The sequence below is a fragment of the Chironomus tepperi genome, unplaced genomic scaffold (assembly GCF_022539635.2).
Source record: "Chironomus tepperi strain 1889 unplaced genomic scaffold, CSIRO-AGI_Ctep_v1 contig_335, whole genome shotgun sequence".
NCBI lineage: Eukaryota > Metazoa > Arthropoda > Insecta > Diptera > Chironomidae > Chironomus > Chironomus tepperi.
In genome coordinates, this window is record NW_027226457.1 from 203,171 (window position 1) to 222,951 (window position 19,781).

General features: G+C 26.9%; 3 protein-coding genes across 6 annotated transcripts in view; all 3 read left to right on the plus strand.

Moving 5' to 3' along the window:
* The first annotated feature begins 236 nt into the window (after positions 1-236).
* Positions 237-1,937, plus strand: LOC139093357 (speckle-type POZ protein-like A). 2 transcript variants are annotated; one of them, XM_070644057.1, is made up of 6 exons: positions 237-398; positions 649-745; positions 808-937; positions 997-1,324; positions 1,380-1,573; positions 1,644-1,937. In XM_070644057.1, the coding sequence occupies exons 1-5, from the start codon at positions 250-252 to the stop codon at positions 1,525-1,527; spliced, it is 852 nt and encodes a 283-aa protein (XP_070500158.1). In that variant the 5' UTR covers positions 237-249; the 3' UTR covers positions 1,528-1,573; positions 1,644-1,937. The 2 variants fall into 2 exon arrangements, with proteins under 2 accessions (XP_070500158.1, XP_070500157.1); XM_070644056.1 differs by having other exon boundaries at positions 1,380-1,937.
* Positions 1,922-6,667, plus strand: LOC139093358 (immunoglobulin domain-containing protein oig-4-like). Of its 2 annotated transcripts, XM_070644059.1 has the most exons (9): positions 1,922-2,073; positions 3,542-3,696; positions 5,123-5,150; positions 5,210-5,253; positions 5,968-6,074; positions 6,139-6,181; positions 6,293-6,368; positions 6,425-6,509; positions 6,548-6,667. In XM_070644059.1, the coding sequence occupies exons 2-8, from the start codon at positions 3,589-3,591 to the stop codon at positions 6,505-6,507; spliced, it is 489 nt and encodes a 162-aa protein (XP_070500160.1). In that variant the 5' UTR covers positions 1,922-2,073; positions 3,542-3,588; the 3' UTR covers positions 6,508-6,509; positions 6,548-6,667. The 2 variants fall into 2 exon arrangements, with proteins under 2 accessions (XP_070500160.1, XP_070500159.1); XM_070644058.1 differs by having other exon boundaries at positions 6,425-6,548.
* A 564-nt stretch (positions 6,668-7,231) lies between these two features.
* Positions 7,232-19,781, plus strand: part of LOC139093156 (furin-like protease 2) — a 76,439-nt gene continuing 63,889 nt past the window's right edge. Inside the window, exons 1-2 of one of the 2 annotated variants that reach the window (XM_070643760.1) lie at positions 8,803-9,012; positions 10,802-11,132. The gene's annotated coding sequence lies outside the window, so the exon portion shown is untranslated. Of the gene's footprint in view, positions 7,352-8,802; positions 9,013-10,801; positions 11,133-19,781 lie in introns of those variants that run through there. The other variant, XM_070643762.1, reaches the window with a different exon arrangement.

Consider the following 19,781-nt stretch of genomic DNA (forward strand, 5'->3'; position numbering starts at 1 on the left):
GGCTCTTTTTTTAAAATTTAAAGCAAATTAATTTATTATTACGAAAAGTATTTTCAATTTTACAAAGAGTAAAAAGATGAAATTTTTATTCTTCATCCTTTAACGGCTGAAAAATTTCAAATGCAAATCCTTAAGCTTAGGTCATTCAAGCTTCTCAACGCTTATGAACGTCATTATTAACAGAAGTCCAAAAGGTTTTTTTGTCCAAATGGTTAATGCACTAGTAGTAAGCTTATCATTGCATTCAAGATGTTTTCAAATAAAGTTGATGGAAAAAAATTGAACATTACAATAAATAATAAAGTGAATGATGAGAAAAAAGTATCTGAAGTTAAATTACAAATTGATGAAGAGAACTATCCCGTGCAAGTTTTTAATAAATCCGAAATTGCAGATTTGTAAGTGAATGCATTAGAAAAATATTACCATTTTCAGTTAATTTTAAAAACATTTCAACCGGTGTTTTGGGTTCAAAAATAAATTCGTTAGTTTTAAAAAACTAAAGAATTAAAAAATTTATTTTAAAAAGTCAGTTTCAATAATCAAAATGGCATTTCGATTTTATTTAGTAGAAAGTTTACTGATAATAATATTCGATAACAATAGATAAAAATAATTAAAAATTTCTTATCAAACAAATTAAAACAGATCATTTGCTGCAACGACATCATATCAGTATAGTACTCAATATGGTATTGGACAGTTTGGTAATACTGAAAAAACTAAAGTTATGACCACAATAGATGTAAATGACTTCTGATATGGTACCAATTACAATATAATTCAAAACAAAATTTTGAATTTCAGATCAAATTAATTGAAAAGAAATCTTCGTGGAATAATTTATTTAAATCAGCGCTTTTCAATGAAGAAAGAAGTGACTTCAAATTTATTGTAGAGAATGAAAGGATTCCAGTAAACAAATTTTTGTTATCAAGTAATAAAAATTATACACGTTTGTAGTGTTATAGTGATCTAATTGTTGATTTTTCTTAGTTCGCAGTCCTGTTTTTGATCGTATGTTTAATTCAAATTACAAAGAAAGTACAATTAATGAACATGAACTAGGTTTTGAAATAAGTAAAGAGGCTTTTAAGGAATTGATTAGATACATGTACACAGAACAGATCCACGAATTCGATATTCATGTGTTTGAGCTACTGCATGCGTCTGACTACTTTCAAATAACAGAGCTGAAGACTAGTTGTGAAGCGAAATTGTTTGAGATTATTAAAGAGGAAAATGCACACAAAATTTTGAAAGCTTCTTGTCTTTTTCACGGAGATGAAAATTTAAAGAAGCATGCATTTTCGTTTATAAAAAGGTAAATTTTTTAAATAAAATATTATTATAAACTTAATAATATCTTTTTGTTACAGACGATTCAGTAAATTTAATCTTTCTTTGCCTGATTCATTTATTGATAATATCGAAGAGTTAGATAAGGCTACAAAATTGTTCGATGATTTGATGTGTACATTAAATCAGACAATTAACATCGATAAGGCTAAATCAGTTAGTATTTAATAGTGCTACAAAAGATCGATATTAGCATTAAAATAAACCATTACAGGTATTATAAAAACGAGACAAAATTTTATTATTAAATAAAAATCATTATTAGAAATTTTTTAATCTTAAAGGGGTCATAACTAATGCTTTTGAGACTACCGATTCAAATATGTATATTGCAAAACGTCAATTCATATATTATCTAGTGTATGTTTTATGAAAATAAATCTGTGTATGATACATTGACAAACTATTTTAAGTGGATCATATAAATATTTACATCAACATGATTCAAGTATGACATACTCTTACATTAAAAAAGATCTCTATACAGATAACAAACATATTCCTTTTTGTATTTTACTGATGTATACACCCATTATATAAAGAATTCAATAAAGAAAATAATTCAATGAGATTTCATACTTTTGCGCTTCATTCTAAAGTGAATCTTGAACTCGTAGAGAGCATTTTTGTTGGGAATTCGAGTCGAAGGAGAAATTAAAACCAATTTAATGGTGATTTTTTTAGAAAAGCAATAAAATCGCGTGCGGTTTACAGGTGTGGTGTTGAAAATTTAAACAAGTGCATTTTTACTTTACTAAATTTAAACTATTATTAGGACTTCTTCACACAAATTTATAAACTTGAATTTAAATAATTATCCTGGAGAAATTGCATTTGTTTATTTTATTCATTTTTAATGGACATATAAATTAAAATGCAGTTAAGGTGACAGCAACAGAATTAACATTGAATTTGAAATTTAAGAAGCTAAAGAACTTTTAATGTTAAATGTTTTAAAGAATGCTGTGAATATTTTCACTAATATTTGCAATGAAGCTGATTACCCACAGTTGGAATTTAATTGCTCATTAAAAAGTTTTCAATATTCTCCCTGCATTCTTATATTTTTTTAAATTAAAGGCAATATTACCTATGATGAGCAAGAGCCCATTTAGGACTTAATATGAAACTTACAAATATAAACTGTAAAGTAAAGTAAAAAATTAATTTTCTTCCTCATTTTTCTTAGCTTTTTATTTTTCTTTTATTTCCATTTTTATGATGATATTAAGAAAGTTTTTGCATCAAAATAAGTTCATCCGTCCAGAATGAGTAGTTTCTCTTTATTATTTTTCTCATCTACAATACTAGTTCATTGTAGATTTGCAGCAAAAGGATAATGAAAAAATATAAAAATTGTTCCTAAAGCTGATATTATATTATATTACAAACATACATACATATGTTCTTTATTTTGGCCTATTTTTACAAATTTATGTATATGTTTTCATACTGCGGATAAAGAATAATAAAAAGTTTGATTTATTGATTACTTTATCGGATGTAATCTATATTTTTGTAGAACAGTGATCACATTAAATGAAAGGAAAAGGGAATGTATTTTCTGTACCTTTAAGTGTCTCAAGGAGTTTCAATATTTTTTTTTTTTAAAAAAAAGTATTTAGAACAGAAATAAAAACGTAAAATATGTAAAATTATTTTGGTGCTAGATTAAGATGAATGATGTTATAATGTTCGTGATACAATGTTCATGAGAGAGCAAATTTCATTTAAATGGAGTTCTAAAGTAATGACGATATTACAATAGCACACATAGAGATTCATACAGTTACATATATGTGCTATAAAGAGTAAGGAAATAAATAAATAAATTTATATTATCGAGAATGTGAGATAATAAAGTTTACTATTTTATAGCATTGGAGTTAAATATTTGAAATTTGTATGAAACTGTGCACGACATTTCTTTCTGTAATTTTTAAGCTTATTGTTGTTTCTTGTAATATCATCTTTGATTATATTAGATGTGAAACAGTAATGTATATTTATGGGAATGTCTATATTATTTATTTTAAAATAGAAGCAGACTCTAAATTTATAAATACAACAACCTGATTTATAACCAAAACAACTTTGATGTTGCTGTCACCAATCAAAACAATTTCTTTTTAAAAGTATACTAAAATAATAAGTGCTAATAATTGATAACTTTTTATTCAAGAGTTCAACATTAATTAAAAGACACTAAAGTTTAAGCAAACAATAAAAATGAAACTGAATAAAAGTAACATCATCATGTTGACGCTCCTACTTCTCCTGCTGATTAATGATGTCCATTGTAGACGTGGTCGTTCACGTGGACGATCGAAATCAAGGGTAAGTTTAATGGTAATAATAGAATGAAATCCAATTTTCACCTTATGGCCATTCTAATTAGTTAATTAACATCACAAATTAGTGCCGAGTGTGATAGAGATAATGACATGGCGACAGCATGTATGTTGCGTACCATTTGACTAAATTTTCATCTTCTTTCATTCATTCTTGAGGGTAATTATTGGTAATTATAAGAAATTTATGTATTGTCATTGTGTCTCAAGTGTGATTTTAATGAGTATCCAATTTCATATTAATGTCATGGAAATGATGTTGAGAATGCTCTCAGTTTATACAAAAAATCAATTGCTTGAGTAATTTTGTTAGAAATTGAGTATAATTAAATTATTCTAGCTCATAACATCCGATATCTAGTTATTATAAAATTAAATTTTAAATTGTCGCATGGTATATCTTAGATACTATTTTTCAAAATTTAAATGAATCCTAATACGAGCTATGAGTCTTAAACAAAAATCTTTATTAAAGGGCATCCCATCAAATTAGTTTGAAAAAGAAGTAATCTTTCTATGAAAAGAAAAGAAAAATAAAATAATGATTCAATGTTAAACGAAATCTCTTTTCAGAATCATAAGAATATATACTTTCGTATTAGGCAACAAATTTATTTCTTGTACACTAAAATTTATGAATCTGCTTATCATTTCAGAATCTTAATTAAATTTAACCTCTTCCTTTTGCGTTTAATTCAACAGACTAGATATTACAATATAGAAGGCTGTAGTCAAAAGAAAGATTTAATTTGTTGAACATTTTGCCATAAATTCTCAACAAACATATAATAAGTAACTCTTTCATTTATCTGATAAATGGCAATCTGACAAATCGAATTTTCACTCTTTTACTTCCAATAAACCAAAACGTTTTAAAATTCTTTGAGAAATATTTTTAACCAACTTCATTCAATGAAGATTTCAATTGAAAGATATGTATGCGATTAAAAATCAATTAAATTAAACAGTATAATATTTCTTCCTCCATCATATTCTATTTTCAGTGAGATTTTGCAACAGAAATATATCGTCAATAGAAAAAATAAGTTTTTGCTACAGCATGTTGAATATTGCACGCTTTTCAAAGCTCTTAATTATTATTATCATAATTTTTGTCAATTGGTATGGAAATTTAGATTTTTTTTTCCATTTATCGAACTTTTTAGTGTTATTTTGCATAAACTCATAAATGGATTATTTCATTTCGTTCCATACATAAAATAAACATTTCACTCAAGTTCCTTTTCAATTTTCATTCAATAAATTTTTTATTTTTCTTTCCATATTCTTCAATTCATGTTTTCAGAAACAAGTAGTATCAAGTTTCATGAGAATGATGAATACGTATTGCAATTCTCATGATTCACTAATAATTCAAATGATTTTTAACTAACATTCTCTTATGCTTTCAGATGCAAATCGGACTGCCGATTACTGGAAGTAAGGAAATTTAAGTATCTGGTAACATTGATTTAATTTTTAATTTATTTAATATTTAGAATACCGAGATCCAGAGAGTGATCAATATTACAATAACAATGATGTAAGTTATAACTTTTTTAAAAAACCAGGTCTGCAATGGGAGGAAAAAGCTTGTCCTTATAAAAAAAATTTTAATTTTTTCTGTCTTTTTATTCAATTTTCCTTATTCTGCTTTTCATAAACGATAAACACTTCTTCATATTGTTAATATTGTGCGTTCAATAAAACTGAAAATATCGTACATAGAAGAAGAAGAAAATAATGGAAATAGTCATAAGCTTCTAGAGAATTAGAAGAGAAAAGAAACTAACATACATGAGAATTATTGGTTGCAGATTGGTCATTAAGATAATGAAAATATCAATTGCTACTATTCCGAACTAATCGAGCTCTTGATGCTATACAAGGCTGATGAAATAGTTAGAAAATTGTCAACTCAAATTGTGTTCTATAACAACAATTCCTTCTGTACATACATGCAGACCAAACAATTTTCTATATTTATTATTCAATGGGATGACCATTATGTAAAGCAATCTCAATTTACTTCCATTTGATTTTACATCTACTTAACTGTGTAGGAAGTGAACTTTATTAGATCTTAATATTCACATTTCATTAAATCACAATTTATATAGTATTTGTTCTTACTAAGATATGCTAAGAATAGACATATCAGTTGTTTTTCCAATTTCACACAACTTTTGATCAGAAGAAAGATAATCAGAACATATCATAATTAATTTATTACAATTACTATATTCATGTAATTTAGGGTGCCAAAATTACTCTAGCATCACATTTTGATTTTGAATACGTTCTGGGGCACAAAATAGCCTTTCTATGTATTGCCCGAGGAAATCCTAGACCTACAATAACATGGTCAGTAGAACATAATTTTGCATGACATTGTTTCAAGCTTTAATAATTTTACTTTATTCCTCAGGTATAAGGATGGTGCAGAAATATTTAGTCATCTATATTTACATGTGAGTATCATGTTTTGTGCTGATTGAATTTGGATCTTTTATGAACTAAAAGCTTATTTTACAATGACAAAATATTGATATTTTTTCAATTCAATTAAATTTTGCCAACAGGTTCATCAATGGTATATTGGAAAGGACACAGTCAAATCGAAAATAGAAATCGATCCGGCAACACAAATGGATGCAGGCATGCCAATTCTAAATTTATGAAAATTCCTTTAACATAATGTTGTTTTTTTTTAGGCATTTATGAGTGTACAGCTGACAATCAATACAGTGTTGACAGAAGAAGTTTTAAAACTGATTTCTCTATTGCATTTGATTAATGCTGACTTCAAGATTATAAATATTTTCAGTTTCATTTATCTGACTTCAAGATTATAAATATTTTCAGTTTCATTTATCGAATGAATTACGTTAATGCTCAAAATTTTTATATAAAATGTTTTCATTAAATGTAGCTAAAGTCGAAGAAAATAATAAAAATTATTAAAGGTTTGATCCAATTATCTAACAATATTATTTTTCATTATTTCAGACTACAAGCTAGTTCACCCTGTCATAAAATTGCAGATTACCTTCCGGGGGAACGATCTCTGATGATTAATATTTTCCTTCTACTAAATTCACCTAATTTTCATAACGTATTTTTATTAATTTGAATTTTTTTACCTCAGCGGCATTCTTAGCATTTTTTGTGAAATCATATGACATTGTTATGTCCGAATGTCATTCATTATAATTATTTCATTTTCTCTCTTAGCTTTTCTTATCAGAATATTAGTCGAGTGATTTTGTTCGAACTTTCAACTTCGTTGATTGCAAAATAATTCTAAATCTTGTTTTGTGTGTACTGTTCATACTCCAAAATAAAGCGCTTATCAACACATATCCACATTTTTCATTTTATGCTTACAGATATTTTGTAAACAAAAGCAAAGAGTGATAAATCTGTAGTGGAGATAGAAAAAATATTTTTATACGTAGTTTAATTAACATTGACTTGTTTAATATAATTTTAGATGATTATAAACTTATTAGTTCAAAGGCAATAGTGAACATTTGAAGTGTTATTCAATATTTATCTAATAAATATAAAAAAATATATCAAAAGAAAGTGAAATTATCAAAATCGTAATACAAATTAATGGATTATTAAAAAACTAAATGGTGAGTACTGATTAAGTGATGGGAAAAAACCGAGAAAGATTAAATATGTGTATCAGTCTCTGGGATTTCATTACTGATAATTCTATTTCTATGTAGAATGTCAATCCTGATTTTTAGTAGTATTTTTAAAAACGCTCAGAAATTTGCCGATGGCATACTTTATTTAATCAACTCAAATATAATTGTTAATTTATACGCATTTGTGTCAGAATAGAACAAATAAAAAAAACTGCGAATTTTTGAACTGTACATCATTTTCGTGACGAAAACCCTAAAAACACGAATTTTAGGTCAATAATCGACATCGGTGCGCGAAATTAGTGAACCTAATCAAGTTTCTTCTTAAGTTGAAATATTGAGAGATAATATGGATTGAATTATTACAAATGTGTTCTTTTAAGATTAATGTATACTATCGCAGTATAGGCGTGGAATTCATTATATTTTATTTAAAGTTCAAGGCCTTATGTTTAAATAATACTTCTAACAATATACATTTAATAAGCTTCTATCGAGGAAGACTTAATTGACGTCATATTTGGTAAGAATTTTTTAGTATTTTTTTCTTCTCGTTTTTAATGATTCATAAAGCGATAACAAGTAAACAAGCATTCAAGAGGATTGATATAAACTTATTTGATATGACAATAAGCCTAAAAATACTCCATACAATATTATTTTTAGAATTAATCAAACCATATTATAAGCATGAATCAAGTCAATTTATTCGCAATTGTAAAGTAAATAAATAAGTCATAAAGAAGTGAAAACGTAAGCATCATCAATCAGTGGACGACTGATTTAATTATTTACATGTTTTCTGAAATAAAAAGATTGAAATTAATTTTCAATAGAAATTGACCTTCCAACACAAAATTGTAGACTGCACAGTTCGTGTTAACATTGATTCAATAATTTAATTTAATATAAAAAATGAATATGATTATAATTCAATTGATTTGTGGTTCTCGTGCATATGCTATTGTGTCTCGAAATGAAACAATGTTGACAAAAAATCAACAAAAAATGATAATAGAATATGTAACACGATTTATCTCAATAGTTCTAAAAAGTAAATTCTACATTATTTTCATCGTGATATCATGCCGTCTTAGTTTTATCGGCGCATGTCTGATGAGAGATTTTTTGCGAGAGAGTTTTGCCATTGCCACACTCCATTTCTTCATGTTATGATTCATTCAATTTTGGCATTGATAACAATGGAATATTTTGAGACATCATATGGCGGTTGTTTTCATGTTTATATATGCGGTAGTTCACCGTCTGATAGAAAGAATTACCACGTGCAGCATTACGTCGACAGTGTTTCATGCTACACACAGTTTCAATGTTTACTGAATGTTTTATAATTTCCATTGCGATATACAATTTCTCAATTTTTGAGTTATATCGACTGCAAAAACTCAAAACTCGCCAGTCATGTACTAAACCCGGACGTGTGTAAACATGGAATTTCGCTTGTTCTCAAAAAATTAAGAGAAAAAAAGTTATAGAAGAAAAAAAAAATATAAACTTTTTGAAAATTTTCGAAATAAATCTCATTTTCGTTTAATTCTCCAGTTTTCTTTATTTTCAATTCAAACTTTCATGTATTTCGCGGAAATACTAAAAAATACTGCTGTACTTTGGTTTTAACTTGTGTATGTGTTAAAAGTTTCACAGTTCTTTTTTTTTCATAATATCGTAATGCGAAACTAAATAATAAAAATTTCTTTCTGTATTAAAAAATAAGAAAAATAAAATTCAAGTTTTTTATTTTTTTTTCGGTCATCAGTATTTCGTAAGACATCAAAACTATAAGTTGCGTGATAGCAAGGCTTTTTCTTCTATTTTAACGGCAAAAACTTCTCCTTAAAGTTGTTTCATCTTCTTATTTTTTTGAATGAAACATATCAATATTTGCTAATGCAAATTAATTTTTTTGTTATGGTTAAATCTACAGATAAAGTGCACTGAAATTTTTCGATACAAAAATTTTTAACAGTGTAAACAAATTTTTAAGTTCTTTTTTCTCTAAATCTGCTTGCCTAAAGTATATCGTGACCAGGAATTTCGATTAAGATTTTAATTACTATTGTGTTGCTCTCATTATTTAAAGACAAAAGTGTCTAGTTCCTTTTAAAATCAAAATTAAATTTTGTAAACAAACGAAAATTGTTTTGCAATAATGAGTTGAAATATTAACCGAGAAACGCTATTTTTGATGAAATTCTCATTAACTAGACATGTTTAACAGGCATATTTAGCATGAAACTGAAGCATATAACACCGAAAATTGAAAAAATGAGTTTTCTGTTGTCAAACATTTGTCTAAATTTAGAAAACTAAAAATGAAAAAAAGAGTAATTTTTATCTATTAACCGAGAAACATTTTTAAATTGAAATAACTCTTTAACTAAAGCTTCAAATTAGCTGATTACTACTCAAAATGATAGATTCTATATTTCTTTTTATGTTAAATACCAAAATGCATATGTAAAGCACTTAATTTTGAAAAATTTTGAGAAAAAGAAAATCAAGTCGAAAAAGTCTTCGGTAGATTTAACCTTATTATAAATTTCTTATTGCCAAAAAATAAACTTAAGAAATCCATTTGCATATCACATGATGATTTGCTGTAAACAAATTCTTAAGAGACAAACTGATTTTTATTTGTAGAATGAATTTTTCAAAACAAAAGAAAGAAATTTTTAATATTTTATTATCTCCTTCTTCCTTACTTTTTTCGGAACTCTTAATGAACTTAATGAAAGGATATTTAAGAAAGATTTAAAAGCATCACAAAATTAGAAATAAAAAATTTTTATTCAAATTTCCTTAACATTTGTTTTCCATATGTTGAATGTGTGAAAGTAATTACTATTTTGAATATAAAATGCAGTTCATTTTATGGAATAATTATGTTCATTACTTTTCTTGATGTTATAACGCTCCATTGAATTTATGACAAAAAAGCTCTTCTGAATAATTTAATACCAATTTCATAATTACCTTTATGCAACAAATTTATTGAACATTTTTTTTTACATTTATGATGATTTGGATCTGGAAATATTCAAATTGAGTATATTGTTACTTGTTGCATTTATTATATTATTTGGTTAAAAAGAATTGAAAATCAACTTTAGGAAATCATAAGTTAAACTAGTGCTAAAGAAAGATATTTCTTTAATTATGATTTCATAGTTTGAAGAGTTTTCTTAAAAAGAAATAGAAGGAAAACTATTTAAGGAACTCATAAAGTAAAAATCAAAATATTTGGAAACTTCCTAACTTTCCAACACACGAAATCTTAAACATTTACTTTCTTGATTGAAAACCAGAAAGAATCTACAAAGTATAACCCGAAAAAGGAAGGAAAAAGGGAAAAAATAGAAAAGATTGAAAATATTTGATAAAGTTTTTCATCTCCCTTTCAATCCAATTTAGTTAAAGTTTCTCTTCACACATACAAGTTTCGTACATTTTTGTTATAAAAAGGATCATCAGACATACAGAGTCAAAAGCTCGAGGAAAAGAAACCTCGTTGGTGTTCAAATTTGTGAGAAAAAAAATATATAAGCAGTCATTTAATATATTCATCTGATATCAACACGAAAAGTATTATTCTGTGCTTTTTTGGTGAAATATTTTAGTTTTTGAGAAAAAAGTACTTTCAAGAAAGTAAAAGAAAAAAAAAGTGAAAATCTGTAAAAAGGATAACATAAGAAGGAGAAAAAAGACAAAGATCTGTTTAGAAATTTCACACATTTACAAAAAAGTAAGACAGCCAAAAAAAGGTTTTTATACTTTAATATTAATTTTAACTTTCATCCATTCATCCTTTGTTCATTGGATGCTAGATTTTTATATCTCTGCAAATATTTTTTTGTGCTTATGTAAAGGTAAAGTGAATCAAGGGATGATAATTTAAAACAATTCTATTTTCCTTTGATGTGAACAAGAAAATTCGAAATGTAAACCATTCAAGAAATGGAAAGGATATCCTTACGTTAAGAGTTGCTCAAAAGATATTGAGTAAATACGAAAAGTTAAAAAAGGAACATAAACAAAACATTAATGCAAAGCCGATTCTCCATGATTTTACAACATCTCTTAACCTTTAAACCTTTAAGCTTTAGAATAAGTAGCATTTCAGTTAAACAAAAAATCAAGTTTGTCATGTATTTATGTTGTGTATGTATAAACATTGTTGAAAAGCAAACGTGAATTTATTTCTTTTGAGCTATTGAAATAAATTATTTGTAGAAGTCGTACTCAAGAACACAACTCCAAATTCAAATTAAGAAATCTTTAAAATGATCTTAAGAATTTTTTTATTCATTTTGAATGGCTAAACTTAACAGCTGACTTCAAAAAAATCACCTTGAACTTTAAAAATCGCACATGAAGCAAAAACTAATTTTATGATCAATTTAACCTTCAAGCAAAAACATTTAAGCTTAATATTTTTTCTAACATTAATTACGAGAGAAAAAAAAGTTTTCTACCCAAATTACGTCCATGACTACCACAAACATGTGTGTGTATTTGCACATAAGCAGCAGTTATTTTATTCAGAAACAAGCATTTTAGCAGAAATAAAATTGTTGATTTATTCATCATCATATGTTATTAGATATATGTGCGAAGATAAATAATCAATTTGAATTTCATTATGAACACAAATATAGAATTGAACATTCTCATTTACATGATGAACATCATCGCTATGGCACTGATATTACGGGAAATGATGTGATATACATAGATGTAAAATTGAAATCATCTGACTGAATTTAGTTAAGTTCTACTTTGTCTTAATAGCTTCGAGTTAAAAATATATAAAAAGCCACTGAAATCATTGGAACTAAAATATGTACATATGTATAGATGTATAATTATAAAACCGTTTTATTATCGAAGAGTAAAGTGAATGTTGCAATTTTGTATTTAATATTTCACATGTGTTCACTCATGTCTATGTACTGCATTGTGTAATAAGCAATATGAAGGTTGTTGGAAAGCTTTACATTTAATATTTGCTCTTGTCTCTCTTTTACTCTTTGTTGGTCTGACTTACTTACACTTATATGTGAAAGTGAATTTTTGCTATTTTATAATCCATCAAAAGAAGACTACTGACACAACAACATTTAAGTATTGAATGGAATTTTGAAGACAAACTTTAATCTCTTCTTTTTATAGTGCATACAAGAAAATGGTCACAAAAGATGATATTTTGCTCAGGAAAATCTCATTTTTATTACACGCCAACACATTACCAAAAGCAAATTTATCATCAGACACATTCTCTTTTTACAATCTTTTTATTTGTAAAAAAAATTAAGCTTATTTTAGAAATTGTATAAATACTGAATTTCATTTTAAAAAGCCTGAATTTGCAATTGCTATCAGGATTGAGAGTCGACACAATTCCAATAATATCTATAATACTATAAAATGAAAGTGGGGGATGAACTGGAGATGGAAAAACCTGGCAATAAGTTTATTTCGTAATCGACTTGTATTGTGACTATAAAATGCATGACAATTCTCTAGATACATATTTATACTTTTGTTTACATTGTAACGAAATTTTAATTTTTTGCGCTATTAAAATTTATATGCACCAAAAGAGAATATGTATTGAATTCTGTATTCATTTTCTATTGTTAAGTGCAATTTAATTCTAAAGCAAAATCGGTCACTTAAACAACCATATGAAAATGAATTATTGTAAGCGAATTCACTCATTATTCCTAATAGCTTCACAATATCTTTATGTGCAGGAATATTATTGAAAGCAATTTTTGCTTATCTGTATATGCATATATTTATTCTGCATTTATGCTCATCATTTATTTATTTGGATATAAAAAATGCAAAACTTCTACTCAGTGTACTGTGATTTCAAGCTCAAATAAAGCAAAAAATTGTCTTTCAATATTTATTGAATATGACACTCGTGAAAATACGATCACACATAAATTTTATGATACATTTCAAATAGAATTGCTTTCAGTGTCACTCATCTATTGTGTGTACAATGACAAGACACAAAACTCTTCATAGCGTTTTGTACTGTTGAATTTATAGTCAATGTTTAAAATATTTTCGTTTAGAATCTTTAAAATAATTTTTCCAATTGATAAGCAGAGCTTTGAAAAGGGAAAAATCGATAAATAGTTCGAATTTTCTTTTCTTGTGCTATAAAAAAATAATGTCATTTTAATTGTTTTGGAGAAAAAGGAAGTACCAAATAATAATTTTAAAATCTCAATAAATGGCTCATTTAAAGTGCTTTCATGCAAAGAAATAAATGTTCATTCATTTTCTTCTCACAAGTTTCCCTAATTTTTTTCTTTCGGTAAATGTTATGACGGTAAAAAATTATAAATTTTTATGGTTTAATTATTTGAGAAAATAAAAATTTGTTACAAATAATTCGTTTTGGTTGACATTTTTACGACCTGACAAATAATTAAATGAGTATAAAATAACGATAACAATAATAAAGTTATGCTCGATTTTTATTGACGTTTCATTGATTGAAATTTTAATTGTTAATGAAAAAATCTATTGAATATTTCATTGAAATGAGCTTGAGGAAATTACATGAACCTTTTCAATTTTATATACAAATCTATATAATATATGTTTAATTGTCCATAATGTATTAAAAACAGACAAAATTTATTTATTATCACTAAAATCATAACTGTAGACAGCACGTTTTGATTTAGTCAATTGTTTCATTAAAATGCAAAAAAAATTACCTCCAAGTTTATTTTACAAGTTCAACTTAAATACAAGTACAAACTTTACTTTAAAAATTTCTTTTGTTATTGCCTCATGCTTATTGTTATCATGTATACATACAATTTATGTATTTTTCATGCAAAAAGTGAAGGTGGAAAAAGTTCTTGCTGTTTCTTTTTTAAAGATAAACAAAAAAATTCACATTGTAAATGTAATTGCTTTTGTAGGCACAATTCAAACTGCTGACGCGACAAAAAGAGGAAAATGCTTGTGAATCAGCTGGCAAACAAATATTTTTTTTATTCCAATTCATCTGCAGAAAAAAATTTCAGTTTGTATTTTTCCCTCTCCTTTTGTTTCTCCTTTTGTGTGCGGTATTTTAAGCTTCTTTGTGTATTTGTCTTTAATTCACAGCATTTCAACCAAACGACCAACAAATTTTTCATGTTTTTTAAATTTGGTATTTTTGTTGGTTTGCTTTGAATAATTTTATATGCAAAAAATTAACGTTTGAATGTGTTTATTTAGATTTTGAACCATAATAATAAACCACAAAGATGTCAGTTCATCTTTGTTCTAAAATTGTATTAAACATAAACATCATGCGTCATTTTAGTATGCAGAAAGTTTTCCCAAAATCCTCTATCATAACCATAACTGTATTTTCAATAAAGCTTCATAGCGAACAATTATTGCGTCAGAGATTCAAAGGGTCGTTTGCTTATTAAGTAACGCAAAATCCCCACATTAACATTTGCTAAAAAAAATCAAAAGTTCAATATAAAGAGTAACAAAACTCAAAAACCTCTCTTCCACATATTTGCGTTACATAATAAGCGAACGATCCCCAACTAACGTTCGTAAATACGCACAATGTTTTCAATACTGTTACATATTTATGTTATTATCAATGTTACAATGATGCTACTGTCTGCCGCCTTCATAAAATTGGCCATTTCTGCATTTGTCTACTATTTTCAACATGTGTAAAATTAATTTGCATAATCAAATACCAAAAACACATTAAGTTGATACTCTTTCCTGCATTTTTACAAACACTCTGTATGTGCAGACACCAAACAGAATAATCAACAATTTCTTCATGCATGAAAAATTACTCCACATTTTCAATTTGATCTAATCAAAATCTAATGCACGTTGTTAAAAGTTTAGTTCCTGAATACAACATTGTGAATAGATTGCAGAGAGAAAGCAATGACCGGAATTTAATTACAACATAGAATTTTTTATTTTATTTTCATCTGATGATTTTTTCTTCATTTTCCTATTTGTTTACTTTTATGCTCACAACATATTGATGATTCGTAGGGAAGAGTATTGCAAAACATGTTTGAAATAAATACATACAATATATGTTGTTCTGCCCCACAGGAATACTACAATGGGCGATTTGTTGTAGTGTATAATGATTCTGATGATGTAGGTGAGGTGGTCTTATTTTTGCAAAATTTGTTTCCTTGGTGAATGAAAATTGAGAATGGGATTTATATTGATTTGAGATTGTGGGAATTTATAAAATGTACAATGACTTTAAGGCATTTTCTAGATGAGAAGAAAATTGAAACCAATTGAGTTTTCAGAATAAGAATAGAATTAAACTTCCATTATGAAAATTAAATTAACTTTAAGTTTTTATATCTTTAAATTTTTTTTTTTCAAAAATAGAGCTCCTAAATTCAGCCAAAAATAATTAGCTAGAATGCTTTATGAATTATTTTTCTGATTTCATATTATTCATTTTGAATTAATTAGAATGATATATTCTGACAGCTCTTTACGATTCATAAATTGACTTTCATAAATAAATCCAAAATTTCACCCTAAAATCCACAGAAATGCTTTTACCTACCTACATTTATTTAATTTACATAAATTTCTAGATAATGTGAACAAAAATGGAAAACATTTTCTAGCTTTAAATACATGTAAATACATGTAGGCAATTACAGCAATAACTTTATTTTCTCCCAAAAAAAAAAAATTAAAGAAATTTTCCATTTTACGCACAACACAGCCATGAGTTTTTGTTGAGATTTTTGTTGCTGTTGAGTGTGTATTTATCGTTCAAATATCCATATAAAGCAACAAAAAAATGTATAACAGAAAAGCGTCGATTGTCGGTTTTATGTCGACTAATAATCCCATTAAGTTCCTTTAACTGCTGCTGCTACTGGTACTCTTGCATGACATTCAAATTCAAATTAGAAATGAAAATTAAAAGGCAACCGATATTTAAGTAATTTTTCTCTCTGCTGTAGTTACTGCTAGTGCTGGTTGTCGTTACCGTTTTTATGACAAATTGTTTGTCGGATTTTTTTATTACTCCGTCTATACATACACACATTCACCCGGCAAGAATCAATAAGCGGTTGGTTTTTCATTTTTATTCTGTGAAAATGAAAACAGTAAGTGAGGCAATAAGTCATTAAAGGGCTTTTATCAAGAGCCAATTTTCCGTCAGTTTCATTTTAATTTTACACGTATAATAAAATTTTCATTTTCATTATTAAGTGTTTGTATAATTCTTAGTAATTCCCCTTTATAATATGAATGCTAGAGTATAAAAGTCTATATTTATGAAAATTACAGGATAAAAGCAGTAAATGTGGACGTATACTAAAGCAGCACAAAATATTAAAAGCTTATTCATGGTATACAGAGTAGAATAAAATAATTTAAAGTCTAATCGTGAAATAAATAGACATATTTAAATGAATAACTGAATTAGATTTAAATAGAAATGCAATGGCAAAGAACATGTCATTTTTATGCTATAATAAAAACTGAGATTGTATTTATATTTGACTGAATAACTTTTAATGCTTTTATATAACTTTAACAAACCAGCTTAACTAAAACTTTTATTCATTTACGTTCAGAAATTTTCACTTAAAAACTTTTTTGGCGTAATGATTAAAACAATTTTCGTCATAAATCCATCAAGTTCTTCTCCCTTATTAAAAAGTAATTCCAAGAAAATTTATGTATTTATTTTTTCTGTACTCAATTTTCTTCTATTTATTGTAATTACTTAAATTTTCGTAAATTTCTTTCCTTCATCTTTCAGTCAAAAAATAAAAAAAAAAATTACATAGAGTAAGGAATTTAATTAATTTTCTAAATTGCCACTGGCACAAATACTCATACTTTAATGCTTGTAGTGTTAAGTGAGATTAATTTTGATGGAAAAGTTTGACACAGGATCTTTTTTTGTGTATAAGGAAGAAGATAGAACAAAGAAAAATTATCTTGAGAATACTGAAATATTAGTAAAGGATTGAAAACCTTTTGAATAAATTTTATACGCTACGGAATGTTTCGCTTAAGTTTCTAACCCTTGCGATAGAAGCTTTTGTAGAGCATAGAAAGGTAACAAGATGAGATAATTTTTCCTCGTGCCATTTGTTGACAATGAAAAAATTTATTTCAGTTATTAATTCAGTTGTGTCAAGTCTTAATGAATTCATACCTCTTTACTTCATATCTCCTCATTTTACTCAACCCAAAATTTTATTTGAATTTTTTTTCCATTTCCTTGCGTTACAATTTAAATTAAACCAACAACAAGAACGCAAATAAACAACCGTCAAAGACTTTTTTCTTAATAAAACATTTGAATTTTTTTAATTCGCTTTATACTGTGACTGTATAAAAAAGCAACCCCATGCTGTAAGTACAAACACATTCATATTTATTAAACCATTAATTAATAACAGCACATAATTAATTATTTTTATCCAACGAACACGAGACGTTGTAAAGTGCAAAGGAAAAGAGAGAAAAAGGAAAATGATGAAAAGCTTAGGCAGTTTACCCTCAATTTTTTTGCAGCTCTCTTTTTCTTAATTTTATTTTTCGTTGCCACACCGTCAACCTAAATTGACTCATCTTACGATGGATAAAAAAGTTCAAGTAATTTGTCCTGAAAAATCGTTCCTTCGTACATTTAGAATAGTCCATAAAATGAAATTCCGTACTATTAAAATAAAAAATTGTAAAAGATTTTATTTTCTATTCCAATAAGGAACAAGCTAATACATAATCAATCAATCATTAAAGATATTTGGCTAGATATTTGGCGATTTACTATTCATTCATACATACTCGTTTGTAAGAGATGTATACGATGTTTACGAAGTAATTTTTAATTATTGCTCTGAGCTTTTGTTCTTCTTACCATCCTCACTAGCTTTTTGTACGCCTGCACGTGTACGAGACTTGTCAAGCTAAAAATTGCTAAATATAGCAGGATTTTTTTCTCTCATTTCTTGATGTTGAGTAAAATTTGTTTGTTGATGATTTATTTTACTATTTATTTTTATACATACAGCCAAGCAGGTATGAATATGTTTGAAGATACTTTACGTGTTTAAATCACTTCAGAAAGTTGTTCGTTCATGAGAAGTTTTTTTTGAAGCTTTTTGAAAATTTTTGGTGTTAAAAAGAAAACTCGACTGTAAATTTTCTTAAGAACTGTTTCTGTTGAGTTTGATAGGAACAAAAAAAGCAATTCTTTAAGGATTATCTCACAAGAAATTCACATCTGAAATGGCGGCTTTTATACTAGTTGTGAAGATACATGCTTGTATTTTTTTTAAAATGAAAAATGAATTTGAACTTTTCAATTTTAAATTGATGGATAAGAATTTCATCATCTAACAAGGATAAAATAAAAATAATTTTTAATCCTGTAAGCAGAATTTTTATCCCATACACAGATAATAATTCTCCCTTAATAGAGAATTATGAGGTTGAATGAATACATTTGCATACACACATGAAAAACAAAAGCAAACCATTAGTGAAATTGGAAACTCTTCTTCCTCTTCGAGTGCTCTCACTTTTTGTTCACATACACCAAATGCATTGCAAAATTGTGCATAATTGTTCTCTCTTAACAAAGGATTGAGAATAATGGGAAGATATGTAGCAGACTTTTGTACTTCATGTGCTATTTGCATTTCTCTGAAGTTTTAGAGTTTTAATTGAAGGATGATGTGTTGAGGTTTTTATATTCGAATTGTATGAAATTTTGTTAATCAATAATCAGCATACAATTTACTTTTTTTGAATCTTGATCATTTGAAGAGATTTGAAAATGACTATCTATGCTGATTCAAAATAATTTTTAATGAAGACGAATTTTTTCTCTCTTTTTTACCTAAATTGTTTCGTTGGTAAAAAAGCAAAGAATAAACTTATTGTTTGAATGTGTGTGCTTATGAGTTCCTGCCTCAATATGAGCTCTCGTGTATCAACTTACTCATGTGAATATAAAGTTTCAAACTATTTCTCATATACACAAAAGAGTACGAAACATGTGGCAGGAAGTATGACAATAAAAATATAGAGATACACGGCGAAAGAGAAACAGAACTATAGACAATGAAGCAACGGCTGCAGCAACAGCAGAGAGAAAATTTATACATCATATGAAGACATTATTATGCAATGAACAGGAAAGAGAGTACAGAAAGAAAAAGTTGAACATTCGTAATGTGCAAAAGCTGACTTTACAGCTTGCTTTACGTTCTGCATGTTTCTCTGATTTTCATTTCCATTTCTGTTTCTGCAGCCGATACTGTTGCTAGACGAAAACTTTTTAATTAAAACAATTTTTAAAAATTATGATGATAATTATTAAAAA